The sequence below is a fragment of the Stegodyphus dumicola genome, chromosome 10 (assembly GCF_044657685.1).
Source record: "Stegodyphus dumicola isolate Sdum_Otavi_A_Nest chromosome 10, ASM4465768v1".
Lineage (NCBI taxonomy): Eukaryota > Metazoa > Arthropoda > Arachnida > Araneae > Eresidae > Stegodyphus > Stegodyphus dumicola.
The window spans coordinates 100,526,166-100,547,954 of NC_140777.1; the positions used below are offsets into that span (position 1 = coordinate 100,526,166).

Sequence of the window (21,789 nt, forward strand, 5' to 3'; positions counted from 1 at the left end):
GCTCTTAATTTTGTGGTAACAAGAGATGCTTATTGATAAGAAATCTGTTACAGCATAATAAACTAAATACTGAATAGCCATTTTTCAAAATGATTTTTGTTGAGGTTATGATAAATAGCTACATATTTTTTTTTTTTTTTTTGGTTAACAAGTAGCCATCCAATACCAAATGTAAATAGTGACATGATATGTAAATACAGAGAGAAATACATAATAATAAATATGGCTTATTAAAAATTATTTTATTAAATCTGAACTAAATGTGAAATATAAAAATGAATACAGAAATTCACAAGTAATAATACTTATAATTATTCCAGTTCTTAGACTTCACACCATTTGACAATTGAAATTGATAGAATTCTACCAAGATACCAGCAGTAATTCAGTCTTTTTAATTCTTGATCCCACGTGGTGCAGAAATAAGTGAATCAAATAACTATCAGTGTATGAATATGCAAACCTTTGAGCTTGAATCCTCTCTGTAAACCTTTCTTTTTATAATGCAGTTTTTTGTTGCAGCGAATTTTAGTTCATTAGTAATAGTAAAATAGAATCTCATTTTGAAATTTCCCAAACATAATCTTCAGTGTGGGTGATAATTTTGGAAGAATTCACATTTTTTTCATCATTTGGCAAGTAATCCGTACATATGTATGTTAATTACTTCAATAAAAATACAGCTTAAAATGTCAACGGAAAAATTATAGGATCAGTGCACATTCTACCTGCTTATCTGTAATGAAATCATTGCATAGCTACATTTATGAGGTGAAGTAAACATGTTATCATATTTGGTGGTTTAGTGCATTGGGACGATTGAAATTCCATTAGGCAAAAAATGAAAATTTTTTTTTTTATTAATAACATTCAAATCAGTTAATTAGTATATGTGATATCATCCGTCTCTTCATCCACCGCCCCATAGAGAAATAACTCCACCTTCTTGTATTTTAAACATTTATTTCACAAACACAAAACTAATACTAAACTACAATACTAATAACTGAAATATATAAAGTAATACAAGTTAATTTCGTTTTCATTAATGGCTCCCACGAACCTTCCGTATGACCTCTCTGTCGGTCTCCCTCTTGGAAACTAAAACTTTTGGCGCCTTCAGATTAAGAGCCAGCGCCCTCTATACATCTCGTTGGTTGGTGTCACCCATACATCACATCCCCCATCCAAGATTGAAATAGGGTGAAAGCCTATTGAAATATGACAAATTATGGTGACGTCAAACAAAAGAGTTACCTACCTACTAAAGTCTACAAATCAATCAATACTGAAGTTGAAAGATACATAACACAATACTTATACAGATTACTTCTACTACAAGACTTCTTCTAAAACTGTAACATATAAATAATTAAAAATTAGTAATGAAACAATTATAATACAATAGAATACTTAAAGTTTCTATGGTATACTTAAAAGTTTCTAGGAGAGTAGCTAAAAAAGAAACACACACATAAAAAAATAATAATCTTAAAAGTTCATAAATGTCTATGAAAAGTTCTTTCTTTCACACAAGTCACTCAATAGTCTCTAGTCTGAACAACGCATCAGCATTGCTTAACTTACCACCTGGGCAATGTGAAATTGTAGTATCATACTTTTGTAATGCTAAAGCCCATGTCTGTAACTTAGAAGATTGTGGTGCATTCTTTGTGATGAAAGTTAACGGATTGTGATCTTATCAGTTCCACAGGTGATCCAAAAATTCAAGTTTCAAACTTTTTCAAGCTCCAAATAACAGCATAAGCTTCCCTCTCAATAGTTGGCCATGCTTGTTGTGTTTTGGTTAGTTTCTGGCTGGTGTAACTAATCGGGTACAACTTTCTGTTTTTCCTTTGAGATAAGCAGGCTCCAACACCTGTTGAAGATGCATCACATTGAATTATAAAAGGTAACCCTGGAACATTGGTATAAAGACTAAGTGCTTCCATTAGGCATTTCTTTAATTTATTGAATGCTTCGTCGTGTTTTTCTGTCCAGCACAGCTCTTCAGGACTTCTTCTTTCGGTGAGCTCGGTTAATGGATAAGCTGTTTCGGCGTAATGTGGAATGTAATCTCTGTAATAATTACATAGGCCTAGAATGCTTTTCAATTGTTTTTTTGTTTGAGGTCTAGCTAATTTCTGGATAGCCTCCACTTTCTCTGTATCTGTACGATGACTGCCGGAATCGATGATATGTCCTAGATACTTAATACGAGTTTTAGCGAAGGAACACTTCTTGAGATTTACAGAAAACTGTAGTTCTAACAGTTTTAAAAAAATGCTGTCAAGATGTACTAAATATTCATTCCAACTATTTGAATAAATTTCTATGTCATCGACGTAGGCTCGAGAAAAATCTTTGTATTTATCAAGGGCCTAGTTCATCACTCTCTGAAATGTTGCATCGGCGTTGCGTAGCCCAAAAGGCATGACTTTAAATTGATACTGAGCTCGATGTGTCTTAACCATGCTAATTCTTGACTTTCTCTTTCTAATAATATGGCCTTTGAGTAAATCAATGCTGGATATCACTTTGGCTTTTCCAATGTGGAATAAGAGCTCTTTAGGATTTTCCATAGGGAAGTCATCTGGTTTCGTTACTGCATTAAGGGATCTAAAGTCAACACAAAGGCAAAGATTACCGTCTTTCTTCATAACGCATACAATAGGGTACGAAATTTCAGCGTTGGTTTCTTCAATCAATCCCATTGACAACATTTCTTCGATTTGTTTATCTACTTGAGGCTTCAATACTTCTGGAATTCGATAAACATATGGCTTCTTTCTTTCAGTGTCATTTAATCTTATTTTATGTTCTTTTACTTTGGCAATTTGTACCTTATTTATAAATAAGTTTTCATATTTTCTTAACAAGTTCATCATGTCATTCCTTTTATCATCATTTAAATGGTTTAAGTCTACTTCACTAAGATGAAAATGATCGGACTTGTTACTCGCACTGGGTGTGGAATGGACTTCTCCTAGTTCTTCTTTGTTCTCAAATATTACACCTACTGCCTGTACTTTTGGATTAAATTTTCTAATTTTATTTACGTGTACTCTTCTTATTGTACCATCTGTCAGTTTGACTCTGTAAGAATCTGGATTATGACGAGATACTATTTCTGCAGGTCCTGTCCATCTGGCATATAATTTATTACTGGAATCAGCAGGTACACTTGATCTCTAGGACTGAATTCTTTATATATAGCCCTTCGATTAGCATATCTTGCATATGCACCTTGTTTCAATTCTGCAGTTATAGATGCTTGCTCTGCTGCTATTTCTAAATTCATTTTTAGTTCCTGTAGATAACCAATAGCACTTTTACCCAATTTTATTTGTAATGGAATTTCTCCTGACCATGACGATTTTAATACTGACAACGGACCTCTGGTCTCTCTTCCATGCATTAATTTAAATGGGGATACTCCCGTAGTACAATTTGGAATTTCGCGGTAAGCGAATAACAGGTATGGTATGTGTTTGTCCCAATTTTTAGAGTCGTTTGTAATGATATGATGAAGCATACGTTTTAGAACTTGGTTATACCGTTCAACTAATCCCGAACTTCCTGTCCTGGTATTGCGATGTCCTGGTGGATGTCCTGGTATTGCAAATCTAGGACTTGCTCCTAATCTGGCATGAAATTCTTGTGTTAATTCTGCAACAAAATTGGTACCTTGATCGTTAGCTATTACCAGAGGTATGCCCATTCTCATAAAGATTTCTAACAATGCGTTGCATGTTGATTTTGCTGTAATTGTTCTCAAAGGGACAGCTTCTGGCCACCTAGAATGTTGGTCGACTAAACATAGTACATATTTGTGTTTACGTGCTGATGGAGGTTCAATTGGATCGATTATATCTACATTTACTGCGTTGAATGGAAATTCAAGTCGCTGAACTGAATTTCCATTCGAACTATGAAACTATGTGTATACGATCGTTGGTTCTTTCTCTACTTTGTAATTGACATTCTTTACAAGTTTTACAATATTCTTTAATATCTCATGACGTGTTTGGCCAATAAAATGAATAATGAATCCTTTCTTTTGTTTTTCTCATCCCTAAATGATTTGCAGAAATAGATTCGTGAGCTAATTTTAAAATTTGTCCCTTTCTAACTTTAGGTAATACCAATTGACTAACATGTTCTCCGGAAATGCTTTCGGTCTGAAAAATCAAATCATCCATTAAAAAATATTTATTTTTATTTCTTCGCGCATCTTTATAGATATTGCGTAATGTCTCACATTCCCTTTGCTGTTGTTTAAAAATACTGGCATCTAAATGCTGATTCACATTTAATGTATCCTCACTTTCGTTTTCGCCCTGAATGCAACTTATGACTAAATTTTGCTCTCCTCCTGTCATAAATAAATCAAGCGCGGCTTTCGCCTTTGAGTTGTTTTGACTGATGACTCCTCACTTCCGGTATCTGTGATGGAGACACTGTGTCACAATCACAAATCGTGCTAAGCAGATGTGATTCAGAGGTCAATAAATCATAAACGTATGGAGTAATTACGCAGGGAATATGAAGTTTTTCTGTTAAAGCTACTAATATTTCGACAGGTTTCAATAAATTAGGATTATCAGCATTTCTGATGGATATAGGAATTCTAGCCACATTAGCTGATATAGTTTCTCCAAATGCAGAAATTAGGTCAATATTATAGTTGTTCTCAATAGAGAAATTTGATATGTGTTTCAGATTTATGACAGATATCTCGTCACTCAAATAAATTATGGCTTGGATTTTGTTACCTGCAACGCAAATGCAGTCAAAAGTCTTTAATCCGGACTCGTCGGGACTTCGGCGATTCCGGATTATCGATTTTTTTTCAGATTATAGATCATCAGTTTAAATCTGGTAAGATGGCATGTGAAATTATAAAATTAAAAATATGAAACCGTAATTTATAAAATAATGAGCAATTGTGATCTAAAGGGTATCAAAAATTACAAAAAAAAAAGCTTAATAGTATTTATTTGTTTACTTTATTAAACATTTCTTTCAACGCGTGTAAAGCATACATTTCGCATAGCCGAAATTAGAAAATTGCAACCAGAAAACTATTTGATTTGTATTCGTGATATTTATAATGATGAGGAATTTGATTTAAATCATAACAAAGACGGAGTACATAGATGATGAAATACTACATTTAGTAAAGAATTATAAGCCGAATAAAATAAAAACATCTGCCCTGAAGATAATGATAATGCTGACAGATCAACTTCCAGTTCATTGCGCCCCGCAACGTTTCCCCCTCCCCGCAGAGCAGCGTAAAATTGATAAACAGATTTCAGAATAGTTAGAGAAACAAATCACCTCTGTCACTTTCTTCATGCCTTTATCCATTTTTTGCAGCAATTCCACTTTTTGTTTAATGGACACTGAGACATACTTTCGCTTTGTAGATCCTTTGGCAGCTCCAGAATTGGAAACTGTTTTTGACATAATCGAAAGTTCAAACTTACTTTTTATAAAATTGCTCTAACAATCTGCAAAAAATAATAAGCCAGATCCAATTCGAAGATTAAGGAACAACACAATCTGCAACATTAACTGAAATAGATAATTGGATAATTTTAGCCTAGCTTATACCGTCCGTTAAACATTAAACGCGCATGCGTTAACCCATTTATAATATGTTTACGCATGTAACTGCTTTATTACTGTTTTACAGAATGCTCAGAATATGTTGTTCTGCTTTAGATACAGAGTAGCAGCACATATTTTCTTCTCTGTGTGAAGTAGCAGTTAAGATAACTTTTGTACAAATATAAAAATAAAATCATTGAGAAAATGTTTCCTTAGCATAATAATTATGGTATGTAATACATTTGCATTCTGATTTATTTTGTGTATTTCTTTCTCTTATAGGGTTCTGCATGTTTTGCGATTCCAGGAAAAGGCTTTATTCTTTTTGGAATATTTTATACATTAGGAAATATTACTGCTTTAGCCAGGTTTGCTATTTTTGTTTTCCCATTATCGTCTTCTGTGTCAGATTTTTTTAATATTTTTGAGGTTACGACTTGTAAATATATTGGATTTAACACATAAATGAAAAGATGTGCCTGCTTTAGGAATACTTCTATATAATGAAAATTGTTCACTTTTTGCAAACTGCTTGTAATAATTTGTCATTTAATTTTATGACAGTTGAGTGAGTAGAAGTAGTTGCTGATTATGTAAATGAATTGTACATTATATTTTTAATCCATATCATCTCCATTGCTGAAATGATTAGTTAGACAAATGCAGAAAATTTATTAAATTTTATTTCAAGCTTGGAGAAACATGCAAAATACATAAATTATTGTTAAAGACATATTTCAATATAACTTCAGAAAATTCAGCATGAGTATGACCAATAAAAATGTAAATTTCATAATGATTTAAGATGTAAATTTAATAGTAGGATTATCATATGAATGTGGCACTGAACCACTGCAAGTGTTATTGGAATGTTAGGAACAAATAGACTCCTATTATGCATTTTAACTGATTTTTCATTTTCTTAATACTATTCTCCCATAGACCCCCCCCCCCCGAAATATGGGGCAGAGGGAGCACCGAATCTTCAAACAATGCTTTCTTGTGTCAGGTGGTTTTGGAACTTTAGAGACGATAAAAATTCATGCCTTAACCCTTTGTAATTTACGCTCTACACCAAGAAAGTTAGTTACTTGATCAGAAAACATCTGTGAATTTTCCCGACGGGCCACAGATTTTGACTTTAAATTCACTTTTCTGGACTAAGTGCACAATAATATCTGAAACTGTATTCAGTTCAGGAATAGTTAAAACTCCATCAACTTTTAATGTGAAGAATTGGAATTTTTTGCAAATCTGACATCATGCCATTACAATTTAGAGTTTATTCCAGGGGGAAAACTTACTAAAAAGGTCAAATTCATTTTGATTATTGGATGTAATGCACACCACAGTTTTTCTATGCTCTTCAAGAGAAAGTTTCAAAACCAAAATTCGTTGTGTATAAGATCTATCAACTTTGCATCTCATGATACATCTGCAGGATTTTCAATTCCTTTGCATGCCGCTGAGAAGGAGCAGTTAAATTATGTACCTTTCTAACATGATTTTCTACAAAAGGCTTCCAATTATTAGCTATTCCTCCTTTTATTTCTTTATATGATATTTAATAGTTGCTGCAAGTGTGAAAGGTGATTAACAAGTTACAAAGGGTAACTGTGATATTTTGCATATTTGAAATGACATATTTTCATCATTATTGAACCAAATAAATTTTAAATATTTTTTTTTAATCTTCATGAAGCAAAATAGAACAAAGCCCACCTTTTATGTCTGTCCCAAAAGCTATTTTGGGCAACCTGAATTTTAAAATGATATCTAATAAATTGCTGTACAAGTTGGGTCCCTGAATTAGACATTCGTTTAAAGAATTGGCACCTTTGTCTTTAGATGAACAGTCATAGACGATACATACAGCACTGGTTGCCTTGTGATGGCAAATTACAGGAATATACAAACAGAATAGCTATCCTTTCATTCACTAAATAACTAATCATTATGTTTCAGTTAGTTTTTGAACTTCAAAAATCTCTGCTTAGGAAATTATTTTTAAGCTCAAATTTTCTGTTGTTGAATAACAACGTAACAATGTATTTTGCATTCTTGAAATGTAAGTTCTTTTCAAACAGTTCAATAACCTATGAATCTTTTTGCAATAATAAGTCACTGTCTCTCAAAAAAATTACTCTAGATGTCAAAATGTTTGAATGTCGAACAGGATAATTGAATCATCTACTTCTTTAACTGAAGCATAACAAGTAAAAATATTTGAAATACTTCTATTTCAAGATTTCTGCTTTCAAATGGTTTGTCCAAACAGTGTCAGAATTAAAAATAATATATCCAGCATTTTTCTTTTAAGGCCTGTTTGTACAGACCAAATAACTCATTCCGATTAAAACATTTATTTTCCATTCACTTAAGGGATACTCTGCTAGGTAACGCTTTTGCTTTCCCATAAATTCTGTAACAAAAGGAGATAGTTGACCTTGAAACTGAGCTTGAGTCATGTGATATTTTATCTGTTGTATAAACCCCAATAAATATGCTTTTTGACGGATTAGTTCTACATTTGAAAGTTATGGAACTAACAGGAAATTATTTTTCTTCGCAATTATTTCTAAATGGATAACTTTTGACTTTTTTATTCTTTTTATAGCGAAATTTAATTATTTTGCGAATGCTTTTGAGCAGTAGCTCGCTCAACTTGGAACCTGAATCAAATAAGATTCGACAAATCTTTCTTCTTCTTCTTCTTCTTCTTCTCTCTCTCTCCTTTTTTTTTTTTTTTTTTTTTTTTTTTTTTTTTAAATGAGTAATGACCAAGCAGTATAATTCTCTACTTCGGGTTTGTTTTTAGATAAATAAAAAGGTTTATTATGGGGCGATTTGTAACAAATTTTACAAGTTTTTACACTTATTCTACCGTAAACTGCCCTATTTTTAAAGCAGCGGTAGCACAAATTCAATGTTTTTAAATGCTTTTGTTTCTGTTTGTCAGTGTATTTCATACATTCAAGAGAATCATGTTCATTATAAGTATCATGAAAAGCAAAAATTTTCTTAATAGTAGTACTAAGTATATTTTTGAACACCTGTTTTAGATTAGCCGCCACATAATCATTACTTACAGAGTTGTTATTTAACATAGTGTCTTCTCTGCATTCAGTTTTGATTTTAATGAACTCACTTAATTTACTCACTTTGGTATTTTTCTCAGATGATCTTTTCCTATGAAATTCAAGAGCTAAATCTTCTGGTAACAATTTAAAAATTATTGAGTTCAGTAACTGGTCGTATGACCTGCTAGTAACATCCAACTATTTAAATTTCTAACAGAGATTTGTAACTGATCATAGAATTATCTTAAATCATTAGAATGTACCTTTTAACTGGTTTTAAACTGTAAGAGGATTTGCATAAATTTTGATGTAATAACATCTTTGCGACCAAACCTCTTTTCTAAACTTTTAATACACATATCATAATTTTGTTTTGGATAAACCCAGATTAGAGTGAATTGCATTATCGTAATAATTAAAAAATTCTAGTGGTTTACTAGGATCACCAAAAAATTTTTCTAAATTTATTTTAGGTAACTTTATTGAAGCACTATTTGCAACAACTTTATCACTTTTAATTCTCTTTATTACTAACAATCTTAAACATGATTTTTTCGTTACATTCTTCACATGCAAGTAGTTCTTTATCATATTCTTTTCCATCAAAGATTAGACCATTGATCTTTGTGTCTGGAGTTTAAGTTTCTTGAGGGATTCATTTAAGAGTTATCATGTGACAAGTTTAAATTTTCTAGATGTTCTTTATTTAATTCTGCTGAAAAATATTTCTCAAATTTATTTAGAAGTGTGGTAACTTTACTACATGCAATAGAAAATTTTTTAAAGCTTTTCCTAGATCATGCATCATGTTTCATTTGAAAGATCGATACTAAGAAATAAAATAATTAAAAATCTTACCAACCAAATTATGGCTCGAATTCCTCACTGGTGACTCCAAACAATGAGAGGTGTTGGAACTACCTCGTCATAACCAGAGGATTGGTTGCATGTGGTCTGTGAGTTACTCTTATTTCAAGAAATTTCCTGAGTTTACATATGGCATTCATTACAATGACAAACTGCAACAACACAGTAGACATTTGGAAAGAAGCCAACACTGAGTAATGGTTACTGATACATAAACTTTGACATATTCGATAATGGCACTATAAGATTTGTGCTCCCTTATGAAGACTTGCATTTTCTGACACAGCAAGATGTGCATCTGTACTTGATTAGTTATAAGGCTTAACTAACAAAATTCTTTTGGTGCAACAGTGTATATCATTTATTCATAACATTAGTATTTTATGCCTTGGCTTAACTGTTATATATACAATATTTATTTACATATTCTTCACTTCAGATAACATCTTTAAATTTCTATGAAATGAATGAGTTGAATTGATATTATTTTAACTGTATCAAAGAGATACAGGTAAAATTAATAAAATATTGAAAATATTTGAGACTCCCAGCTGTGTTTTCAAGCCCAGCTGAAATACAAAGATAAGTGTAGAGAAACTACATTGAATATCTAAAACATTCATTTGCCTCTTTATTCAATGTACAGTTAGTATTTGACCCGCTTCATAAAAAGCTCTCGTTGATTTCTACTGTTTTGTTAAGCCCTCCGATTTTGCTAGGAGTTTTGTTTAGAATGCTGTAAGTACAAACTTCCCGTAATTTTTCAGTCTATTACTGTTTTTTACAGCACATAATGCATTTATTAATTTTATTAAAAAAAGTCAAAAAAATGTAATTTCTTCTGCATTGTGTCCTGGTACATTTTTTATTTTCTTTTACATAAAGTATGTTTTGCAGCCTTCTTTTTTTAAGGGAAGCTTTACAAAATCATTATAACAATTCCTTCAAAATTTTGAAGCATTCATGTTGGTTTAATTGCTTTAAAAAAAAGGATTTGTTTTGCTTTTTAAATGCCTAAAACTTGCTACACTGGGCAATCTATAACAGCCTGTGTAATAATGCAATTGTTAAAATTTCATATGAAATTGAAACAATTTCCTCCCTTGTTTCCTTTAACCCAGTTAAAAGATCAAAGCTTTCATATGACATCATCTCACACACAAAAGAATTGTACCTCAAAGAGTGTGCTGTCTCTAATCAGAAACCTAATTCTTGTGGTAATTGCGACTAATTAATTACCTGTGGCAGATTTTCATTCTTCAGAGAAAACTAGAATGGGTTATAATAATCTTCTGTAGTTGGTCATCTCTTGGCTGTTTATATGAAAAGTTGGCTCAAATTTAAGTCATGAGTATATGCATCATATTTTATATTGTTGTTGTTTTACAACAGTCATGTTATTAGAAAATTTTCTAAAATTTTGCCTGGAAATTAGAACTTTAAATTCTGAATTTTTTTGAGAATGTCATTTTATCTATTTTTACCATATTCAATAAATATTATGTTTTAACTTTGCAGATTATAAACAATCTTTTATTATTTCAGCACCATGTTTTTAATGGGACCGTGGAATCAGTTGCAAAAAATGTTTGCACCAACAAGAATTTTGGCCACTATATGTGTCCTGGTTTGTATATAAAATTGTATTATAAGATTTTAAATTATTTTATTGAGCATCAAAATGTAGAGGTAATTTATTCAAGTTTATATAAACAACTGCAACTACATAAAGTTTAATGGAGGAAGTTTGAGATTTAATAATATGGTGAGTTATAAGTAGAATTATATATGTATTAATTACTCAGGATTCATCATTATAGGAAGACTGTATAAATACTATTTCTTTTATTGGCATTACTATTAATATTTTGTTGAAATTGTTATATTGAAAGTAAAAATATAATATTTTAGTGGTGGAATTTATTGAAATTCATTTATTTTCAGTGTACATTTGACAATTTCCTTAAAAATAAATTGTGAAATAAGTTTGAGTGAAAATTCTTTCTCGAAAAATTATGTTGCTTTTAGTTTTCTTTTACCCAGTGTCTATTTATAGTACTTCTTAACATTCCTGCTGTAACTTTCCTAACATTCAAAACTTGGTATTGAAATGCTTGTAACTGTTTGTGATTTACAAAAGTCATACAATGTGCTTTTTTGAAGTAATATTAATATTTTTAATTTATGAAAAATTTCAGTATATCTTATTTCCTTTAACTTCCTTTCTGAAATCCTCAAAAAATTGTCTTACTGAAATACAGTTTGCAGTTGGAACTGACTCTACCTTTTATGGCTCAGATGCTCAAAATAATGTTTGTACAAGATTGAAGAGTTTTTTGAACCAAACTTCATTTGTAAATTTTATAAATATGAACTATGAAATCAATATCCAAGTTCAGGCAAATTTATAGATTGTTATAGCTGTGATGTCAATTAAAAGAGTATTTGAAAATAATTGTGTTTACATGATTATTTATATTCCAGTGTAAATAATCATGTTTACATGATTATTTGTGTATTTGTGTTTCAATGTAAATAATTGTGTTTATACCAGTGTAAATAATTGTGTTCTAATTTGATAATAGTTAGTAATGTATTATTATGGGTATGAATTCTTGCCTTGAAAATAAAATTTACAATGTTGCCATATAACGAAAACAACTATGCAGCTTAGCTCATTTGAATAGTTTAGTTTTTTATTCATTCATAAAATAAAATAAAATATTATGACTGATATTAAAAGAAAAATTTTAAATTTCTGATTTAAACTGGATGGTTGGAACATATTGAAAAAAGAATTTAAGGAATTCCTGTTGCATTTGTTAAAAAATAAGTGAAATTGCTACAAGATGAATATCTGAAATAGAACTTGGCATAAAATTCTGCAACAACTATGTACTTTGAGCATAAAAGTCATTTTAAGAGTAATTCCAATTTTTAAGCATAATAAACAGTATAATATGCATTCAAAGTATTATAAGAATACAAAACACTTTATGAACGTGAAGTGTCAGCATTACGTATGACAGAGGAAGTTTTCTCTTGAGAAAAGAATGTAAGTGCCAACAAGAATTGCTGGATATGTTTATGAATCTTTTATTTTATGGAATAGATAATGCTGTCTTCCCACTACAATTATGACTGTAAATGCAAACACATATGCCTGATCCAGATCTGTTTTACCAAGTATATAAACATGTCATCTTTATAATGTGAATGGCCACAATTTTATTTCATGTACTTTTTAATCGGAGAATAAATGACTGATTAGGTTGTTTAAGTTAAACAAAGCAGATGATGGCACCTGCTTAAGCTCCATCCTGAGAAGCTGGAATCTGAGAGTATCTTAGAGCATGTTTATATCAACAGATTTTAAGTGCCCCCATCATTCCCCAAACACTTTAGATTCACAGATATATACCCTGTATCCATGACTTGAATTGAAGCCAGTGGCATAGCATGATAATTTACCTAAAGCAGCCAGGCAGTAAAAGAAGTTGAATTTTTTAACCACTTCCTGATTATCCCGAGTTATCTCTTCATATATATATATATTGCATTAACTGCAATACATATTATCCCGCGAAAACTCGGGCGAAGCAGAATTTGTTAGTACGATTTCTTTTATAACGGTTTTACTCAGTCTGGAGGAAATGAAAGGAAATATTCAGCTTTGATTGGCAGTTTGCCAAATTTTGTTGGTTGCGCGGTTATTTTGGAGGGACTGGTCACGTGTTTCCCTACTGTATAGTATACGTTGGCTTGTGGATTAGTAATATATAAAGAAGGATACATGCGTTGAAAAAAAAAATAAAATAATGTCGATGATGCAAGATAGCGAAAGCGATGATTTTTCAGATAGTGATTATGAAGAGGTGGGGGAAAAAAATCAAATCCAATGAGACAGTGTACTCTGTGCTACAGTGAAAGAGATTCCAGCGGTAAGCCAGTAAGAAAAGAAACCAGATACCAGTGCAGAATGTCAGATATCACTCTATGTTGTCCCTTGATTCAAAAACTACTATACAAAGATTAATATTTAACTTTTTTTCGTTTGCCCGAGATAACTCGAGATAGTAAACGAATATTAAAAATAAATGCTTTTACACCTTCAAAGAATTAAAATTTAACTTAAAACCCACATATTTTTATTTGTTTCATTTTGTTGTATTTAATAATAAAATAAAAAAATGTGATGATTTTTTGAAATTTTTTTCAAAAAAATTTGTAAGGGAAGCGGGTAACAGTTGTAAAAACAAAATGCAGTATAAAATTTAAACTTTCTAAAATCAAGTAGTAAAATCATGTGTTTGATCTCCTTGTATACATTCTTTTTTGTATAACACTGTAGCTGTAGTGTTCTATGAAAATGGCAATGGCATTTATGCTTCCCATAGATGGACAGTCTTAGATTGCCTATGCAATTAATTAATAATCAAATTAAAATCACTGATTTTTTATGTACCAATCAAATCTAAATGTAATTAAAAAATTATGTTTTTACTGTTTTATACTAAATTACTTTTTACTATTCATTTTTAGAGTTTTCTTGCTCTTACTCTGTGTGCAGCATTTTGGGTATGTGCTCTTTTTTAGTAGTAAAAATTATCCTTTTTAAAAATAATGATTTTCAGGAATATTTTTAATATTTGAGTTTTAAACTTTGAGTATAATATTTAGTACTGATGAATAATTTAATGTTGATGAATTTCTGTGATTCCTTACGCACATCTTGCTTGATAATCCCCAGAATTATAAGAATATTTGGAAATTATGCTTAAAACTATATTTTCTTCTTTAGCTAAACACTAAAAGAGTGCTGAAGGTAGACACCTTCAGCAGTCTTTTAATGTTTAGCTTTGTGCAGATTTATGTTGATTCCAATACATGAAAATTTGATAAAATGACCATTCATAGTTCCAGATAATTTTAGCCTTTATAATTGAGCGTCTTGGAGAACATGACTGTCCATGACATTTAATATCATTTTTACTAACTTGTATGAAGTAAAGGAAGTATTATAATCATGGAAAATTTCGGGTACCATATTTCAACGAAAATATCAATTTTGACAGCTATCAAATCCATATGAATGATGTTTTTGCAGGACATCTGCTGTATCTATAGACAGAATAAAGGACTCTTTCACAAAGCAGATTGTAAAATGGATTCAGAAGATATTTTTTCATGACATCTGTACATGCATGCATGTGTATATATCTTGCATAATTCAAAAACAAGTAGCCTCAGAAGTTTCAAATTTTGTATAAGAGACTGCTATAACATGTAGTTGTGCACCTTCCTTTTTGGTTGCAATTGGCTGCACCAAAAGTATATTTATACACCCACTCTGTTACCCTGCTTGGTGAGCTCATTTTTTTATTCTTATATTCAATTGTGCATTTTTTGTTTAAAATGTGATTGAATTATGTTGTTCTTATGTTTCCGTTAAAGTTGTTATGCCTTTAGTTAATCTGCATACAGAGTAGAATCAGCAGCAATTTAAAACTTGTTTAAGTTCTACTAAGGACTAATGAAGCCGCTATTTGTTTATAATTGAAACTCTTAGAAGAATAATGAATCAAATCAGTTTCTGCACCAACGTCAGTGTCTTTTTGCTGAGTGGGACCGAAAGTAAACTTTCAGTTTTGTGCATCAGAAAAATCTGTCTTCTTGACCACTGCCTGAATTGCTTGCTTTTGCATGGAAACTGTACCAATTTAATTGTGTTTTAAACTGTTCTCAACTGTATTTGGTGTTTTATGTTTTTTCATATTTTACAATTTTTAATAAAGATGTTTTGAGTTTTTATGTATATTTGCCTTCCCACGAAGTGACAATTGAATTGATTGAATGAGAATTATATCTCTAATGAAATTCGAGAGAATAAATGAAATGCAGCAAAAATGTGTATAATTTAATAGGTCCTACAAGGAAGTCATGTGGCATCCATATCAGATTTTTTTTTATGTTCTCAGAAATAGTAGCTTCAAAGGTGGTTGCCATGAGATGTTTTCTTGTATCTTTCTTCCTAAATATTAAATGTTGACATTCTGATTTAAAGTAAAAATTAAATTAAAATATCCTTTTCATTAATTGATTGATATGTACATAGTGTGAGCATAACCTCTCATGTGAATATTTTAAATATTCAAGTATATAAACAAGGACTATTTTTTAAATTTTATGCATTATGTTTTATAGGTTGTATTTCATTTTATAATCTTAATCTCCATGTAGTGTAGTTTAATTATTGTAAGTCTTCCTACTCTTTCAATGAAGATACTAGACTCACTGTCTGCACGTCTACTTTCTTACATATCTTTCAAGAAGTTATCTAAAGCATCTTCCTCCTCTTTAAGATGATTCAGAAGTAGAGAATGACGTTCCACTGTATACATCTCAGCTTATTGGAATGTCACTACTTTGCCATGAATTGGGCATCTTTCAATTTCAAATTTAAATAAATTTTCAAAATAAATTTGTGTGATGAAAATCAAGGGGGATTCATAATGTAGTACAAAGTTCATTATGTGGGATATTTTTCAATTCCTGTTTGCATTCATTCTGCAGTCACCACTCTGTAATGTATACTATCTCAGTGTTTATGCAGGAAATTTAAAACTGAATTCATGTCTTAGTTATTGGTGATGTTAAGAGTGTTTGCAAAGTTGCCTACCAAAGAAGCGTATTTGATATAAGTGAAACATAAATTTTAGTGGGTGAGCGTAATAGATGAACAGGATATGTCAACCTAAGACAGTGAGGAAAAAATATATACTACATATAAATGCTGTCCATGAGTCTAGATTCCTATTCCCATTCTAGTGTTCAAAACCTCTATTCCATGTATCACATCATTGCACCATGGCTAAAATTATAGTGTTTGCTGTAGTGCATTTATTTTCACTTTTTGAAAATTAATATTAGTTATTTTTTATATTTATTATAAATTATTATTTGTTATATTTATTAGTTATTTGTTAATGTAACATCTTTATTTCAAGGTTTTCTAATTTGAGTGACATTATCAAAAATGATATATAAAATGCATTGTATTATTTGACTCACTATTATATTTATGTGTATTTCAGTGGAAAAAAATTGGCTTGGTCGTTTTATTCTGCATTTTTCAGTTTCTTTCTATGACATGGTATTCACTATCATACATTCCTTATGCTAGGTGAGTTTTTTAATGCCTTCTATAAATATTTGTTTCAAGTTCTATATATATTACTATATTTTAAAAAATTCTCTCGAATAGCAATTTTTAATTTTTAGAAATATGTTTGTTTAGATTATATAAAATGATAGTTTAAAATTTAATTACCCTAGGTGAAGAATAGTTCATTAAACAGTGCACTAGAGTACAATATGGCAGAGGTACATTACTTATTTAAGCACCCAGGTTCTCAAAACACTTGTCTACATAGTTAGCTAGACATTTGGTTCCTTGATAGAAATTTGTTCCTTGATCTTGGTGCCATCCTAAAACCAATTTGCATTTATTCCTTACTGACAAGTTATTCCCTGACTGAATTTCAGTTTTAAATTGTCACTTTGCTGTTAGTGCTAATCATTCCATCAATTTTCAGCATAACTTTTGTCATTGATGTTAATACCCTCCATGCTGATCAGCATAAGTTGTGTCTGCAGTGGTTTTCCAACTATTGGTATTTCTTTATCTGGCTGGACATGACTTTACTTTGTGTATCTCCCATGCACCTCTGTAAAATCACAATAAATTTTATGATAGTTGAGAATTTTTGCCTATAAAAATCACACAGTTCCTCATACTTCAATTTTGGAGTAACTTTTCAGTAACCATTTTTCTCTTGTGCTGCAATGTAATCCTTATTGCTACTTAAAAAAATAATAATAATAAACAAATAATAATAATAAACTCTTATTAGGAAGATGGAGGACCTGAAACTATATTCTCCGGATGTGTAAATGTATTTTGCAGTTCGGCCTGATGTTGTCAATAGTTATAACTTGTTTTTTGAATTTGTTATATATGAGGATTTGATAATAGAAAAGTTAGGAATTGCTATAATTGCTCTTTTGTGCGACTGTTAAAATCTGAACCCTTTTCAATTTTTTTCAAAGAATTTTTCTTTCTCCCCCCCCCAAATATATATCCTTGTTGTCCATGGAATATATTACTAATAAAAATTAATTTGAGTGAAATTTCATTTTGAAACAGAAAGTTAATATCAAGTAGTTTGGGAAAAGAAGAGAAGCAATAATCATTTTCTAGAGTGCATTACTCCTAACATTTAACTTCTATTACATATGTAATTGTTTGTGCATAACAGCTTAAATATTTTGCTGGACAGTAGTAAAAAATGAGTAACTTAAGCATTTTACTGTAACAACAATAAATGCTTATATGTAAATAATATTTATCTTTTATTGTTACCATGATGTTTTGTTAAATAATAGAAGTATAGATAAATAAAAAAATACAATATATTTATACTTATATTGGTAGGCCTTTTTTAAAAAAATGTCTGAGACTTGAAATGATTATGCTATACTGTAGGGATTATTTATATTCATAGCTGACTGTGATTTTAATTTTCATAAATTCTGTGCTTTCATAAATTCTTGTTTGCTTATTAATTTATTTCTTTAACATAGGAATGCTGTCTTAAAGTTTTTCCAGTCATGCATATCATAGTAATTAAGAAGAAATATTTCAATGTAAACTTATTTTCTGAAGCTTTCTGATTCTATGAGTCTTACAATTAATCAAAACAACCAAAATATGTGTGTAATTTGGAACATTGTTTTGTATGAATACTGCTATTCAGCAAGAAATTTTCTGCACTTATTGCAGACTGACATTTATTGTGTTATTGTATACTTAATAATTGAATAATGAATAGCTATTTTTGATACACTATTGTGAATCTATGTAAGTTTTTGTGCATTATTAAGACATAAATTTTATACAAATGAATTTAATATCTACAATCAAAATTTTTTCTAATTCATTAAAAGTGATATATAAATTTGCATTTCTTTGCAAAATAACCATTTTTCTAATATATGCTAATATAGGAACTATAACAGCTTTTCCTTTTTTTTCTTTGTATGCCTAGAACAAGTTAGTGCTTTTTTATAACAAAAATGCAATTACTATTTTCTGAAATGTGGTATAAAAACTTTTAGAAACTTGTAATATTTTTTGTAAAGAGTATTTTTATAAAAACATGTATTCTTATGAAATCATAACCATAAATATCTTACTCAGTTACATGAGGTATAATTATATTTATATTATATAGTATTTTGTAAATAATAATTTTATAATTATTTTACCTCAACTTTTGAAAATAGTTTATTCATGCTGTGATGTTTGTAGTATGACATGTGAAAGCATATAAAACAAAAAAGTTTATTCATATATTTATTTTGTTTAAATAATATTTAGCCTTTTAAGCAGCATGCCATGGCAGTCTTTGTGCGTGAATAGCTGTGTTTAAACAACATTTATTAGCTAAATTTGTATAACTACTTATTAATGGTTTTCATAGTCTCATTCTCTTTAAGATGATAGTTTTATCATTAAAGTAGGCGTAAAGCCTTTACATGCTTTACCATAATCAAATAAACCAATTAAAGAATATAATATATTTTAATTAAGGTAATATATGTCAAGTAGTAGCAAATCTCATGATTGAATAAAAATAATCATACTGCTCAGAGGTAAATATTGCTAAATATTAAAATATAATATAATACAAAGCTAAATATTGCTTTTCAATATTTAGCTTTTTATTATGTACATAAAAACAAATTTTAGTAACATGCTGTACCTAAAATTGTGATGTATTAATGTAGTGAAATAATAAAATTTTGCAAAATGGTTATTAAAATATAATGCAGTAATTTCATTCATTTTTAAAAAATCGATATTTTTGTAAAATTAGATATTTTATAAATTGAGATATAGCCATGTTATTAAATATTGAGGCATTTTTTTTTAAATTTTGAATAGGAAAGTTGGCTGAGTTGTAAATTTTTTTAATATATTATGAATTGCATATTTTGACTGATAGGAGTTTTTGAAGTAAACTTTGTAATAATCAAATTGTAATATCTTGAAGTGCCAGTGCATGATTACAGCAGTATTTAAATTTATTTCATAATACTCGCCATTTTCATATTTAATGTATTATTTATTAATGTTTACAAATATTGGCATTTTACATTTAGTGATTATTTGCTATCACATGATGTAATTTTGTTCACATTTAATGAAAAATGTATCTAGAGTAATTTATTTCATTTATTTAGGAGTGTAAATGCATCCAGTGCTTGAAATTTAAAGGCCATTTTTGTATTCATTTAATGTCATTTACTATTTAATGTCACTCATTCTTAGTGTAGGTTCTGCTATGATTTAATAAATATTTGATTTGTGAGGTTAATTTCTTGTCATCACTTTCAACGTTTTAAACACTGTTGTGTAGTGTCCAGTGGAGAATGTTTCTTAGCACCTGCAATGTTGTTCTTTGTAAACTTTTATTTTTGCTAATTGGTAGTTAACTAGAACACTTATTTACATATGCATATAACTATGTTATTAACAAGATAAATTGCAGTTTTATAATTAAAAATGTATTTATTAAGAGATAATAAACATGCATTGACCCTCCCATTTCAACTTCCTTTTTTTTTATCCAAAGTATTATGAATTTTGTATCCTTGCTTTAGAAATAAATGCTTAATGTAGTTTAGGTATAATATGTCTTACATGTTTAATTTATTATTATATTTTACTCATTATATTTAGAAAAGTGGAGATATTTGTTTTTGTTTTTAAAAAATATTCATGTAAGGTTATATAAACATTTAATTTCATTTGTAGCCATTGCAAATGTTTCTCATAAAAAGTTTTAATTTCTGTATTTTGTCCTGAAAAATAATTTCTTTGGGATGCAAACTATTGATAATTGAGATAGTTGAAGATCTGAAAGAGAATTATTGTTCTTGCACTTGAGACTGCTTAATTACATTTAAAGAGCTTTAGTCAATCACGAGTGCAGTTAGTAACTGTGTGTACTTTTTTTGTCTTGCAATATAACTTTTTGTGACTATTTTATTTCCCATGTGAACTCTGGCAAAAAAATAGAATATGCAAGGAAATTTTGGAAATAAAAAATAAGTTGCATTTGTCCTTGCACTGATTTCTTTTCAGTATTTGTTTCATAATTCAATATAAAAATAAATATATATACATATATGTGCACACTCCTTCTGATCTGTGTTTAATGCTTTGTGAATATTTGTGAATAATAATGGTTATGGCATACAATCACTTGTATATATTGATTTATATTTAATATTGTTTACAATATTGTTCAACCGTTGAATTTTTCCTTGTATTGTAATATTTCTAATGTCATTGTTATAAATATATTAAGTGTTTACTGTAAAAGATGTAATTGAATAAATCCTCTGGCAAAAAGTTTCTAAAGTTTGAATGTATATTTCTTTGTGTCTCATTCTGATGTTTGAACATTCTGTAAAGTTTGAAGTCAAAATTACTTACTCGTTGCTTAGGCAAGCATCTTAATGTCATAGATGTTCATTTCACTTATATTAAGTTAGCTAATAGTCTTACTTCATTTTACACAACCAGGAACTGGATTATTTAGTCCTTGCTGTGTAGTTTACAAAGAAGCATCACCAGGACACTTAGAAAACAGATAAATGTGCTAATATCTTTGTGCTGACTTTATAAGTTCAGTATTTTTGAATTGTGGAGCCTGGCATAACTAAATTTGAATACAACTTTTTCATTTTTGTTAAAACCATTCACTAATTAAAACTTAATTGCTGAAGAAAAAAAAAAGCTGCTTCTTTCCTTGAATGTGTATATTAAGCATCTAACTAAAGTTTTCAGATATGCAATTTATTTTAAATTTAATCTATATTTGAAATGTATATTATAGTAACAAAAGTTCTCTGTTGTGTAGATACACATACATATAATAATACTTGTTTGGGGATTTTTTTAGAGGGAATTACGGCAATGCACACTAGGGCATCTGCTAAGAGAAGGGGTGCCTTTGTGGAAGACTTTCTGATGCAAGCTAACTCATATGCACATTATAAGAAGGAAACACTTATACAACGAAAATTTTTGCCAGGATTTGAAATTGGATCAAACTATCAATGTTCACTACATTACTTCTCAACCAGTAGTGGAGGA

General features: G+C 29.7%; 1 protein-coding gene across 1 annotated transcript in view; it reads left to right on the plus strand.

Moving 5' to 3' along the window:
- Window positions 1-21,045, plus strand: part of LOC118195176 (vesicle transport protein SFT2A) — a 30,107-nt gene extending 9,062 nt beyond the window's left edge. The window contains exons 4-8 of the mRNA XM_035366432.2: window positions 5,899-5,984; window positions 11,109-11,190; window positions 14,106-14,141; window positions 16,658-16,746; window positions 18,207-21,045. Of these exons, the coding sequence (XP_035222323.1) occupies window positions 5,899-5,984; window positions 11,109-11,190; window positions 14,106-14,141; window positions 16,658-16,746; window positions 18,207-18,246 (333 nt within the window). The 3' untranslated portion in view covers window positions 18,247-21,045. The remainder of the gene's footprint in view (window positions 1-5,898; window positions 5,985-11,108; window positions 11,191-14,105; window positions 14,142-16,657; window positions 16,747-18,206) is intronic.
- Window positions 21,046-21,789: the final 744 nt, after the last annotated feature.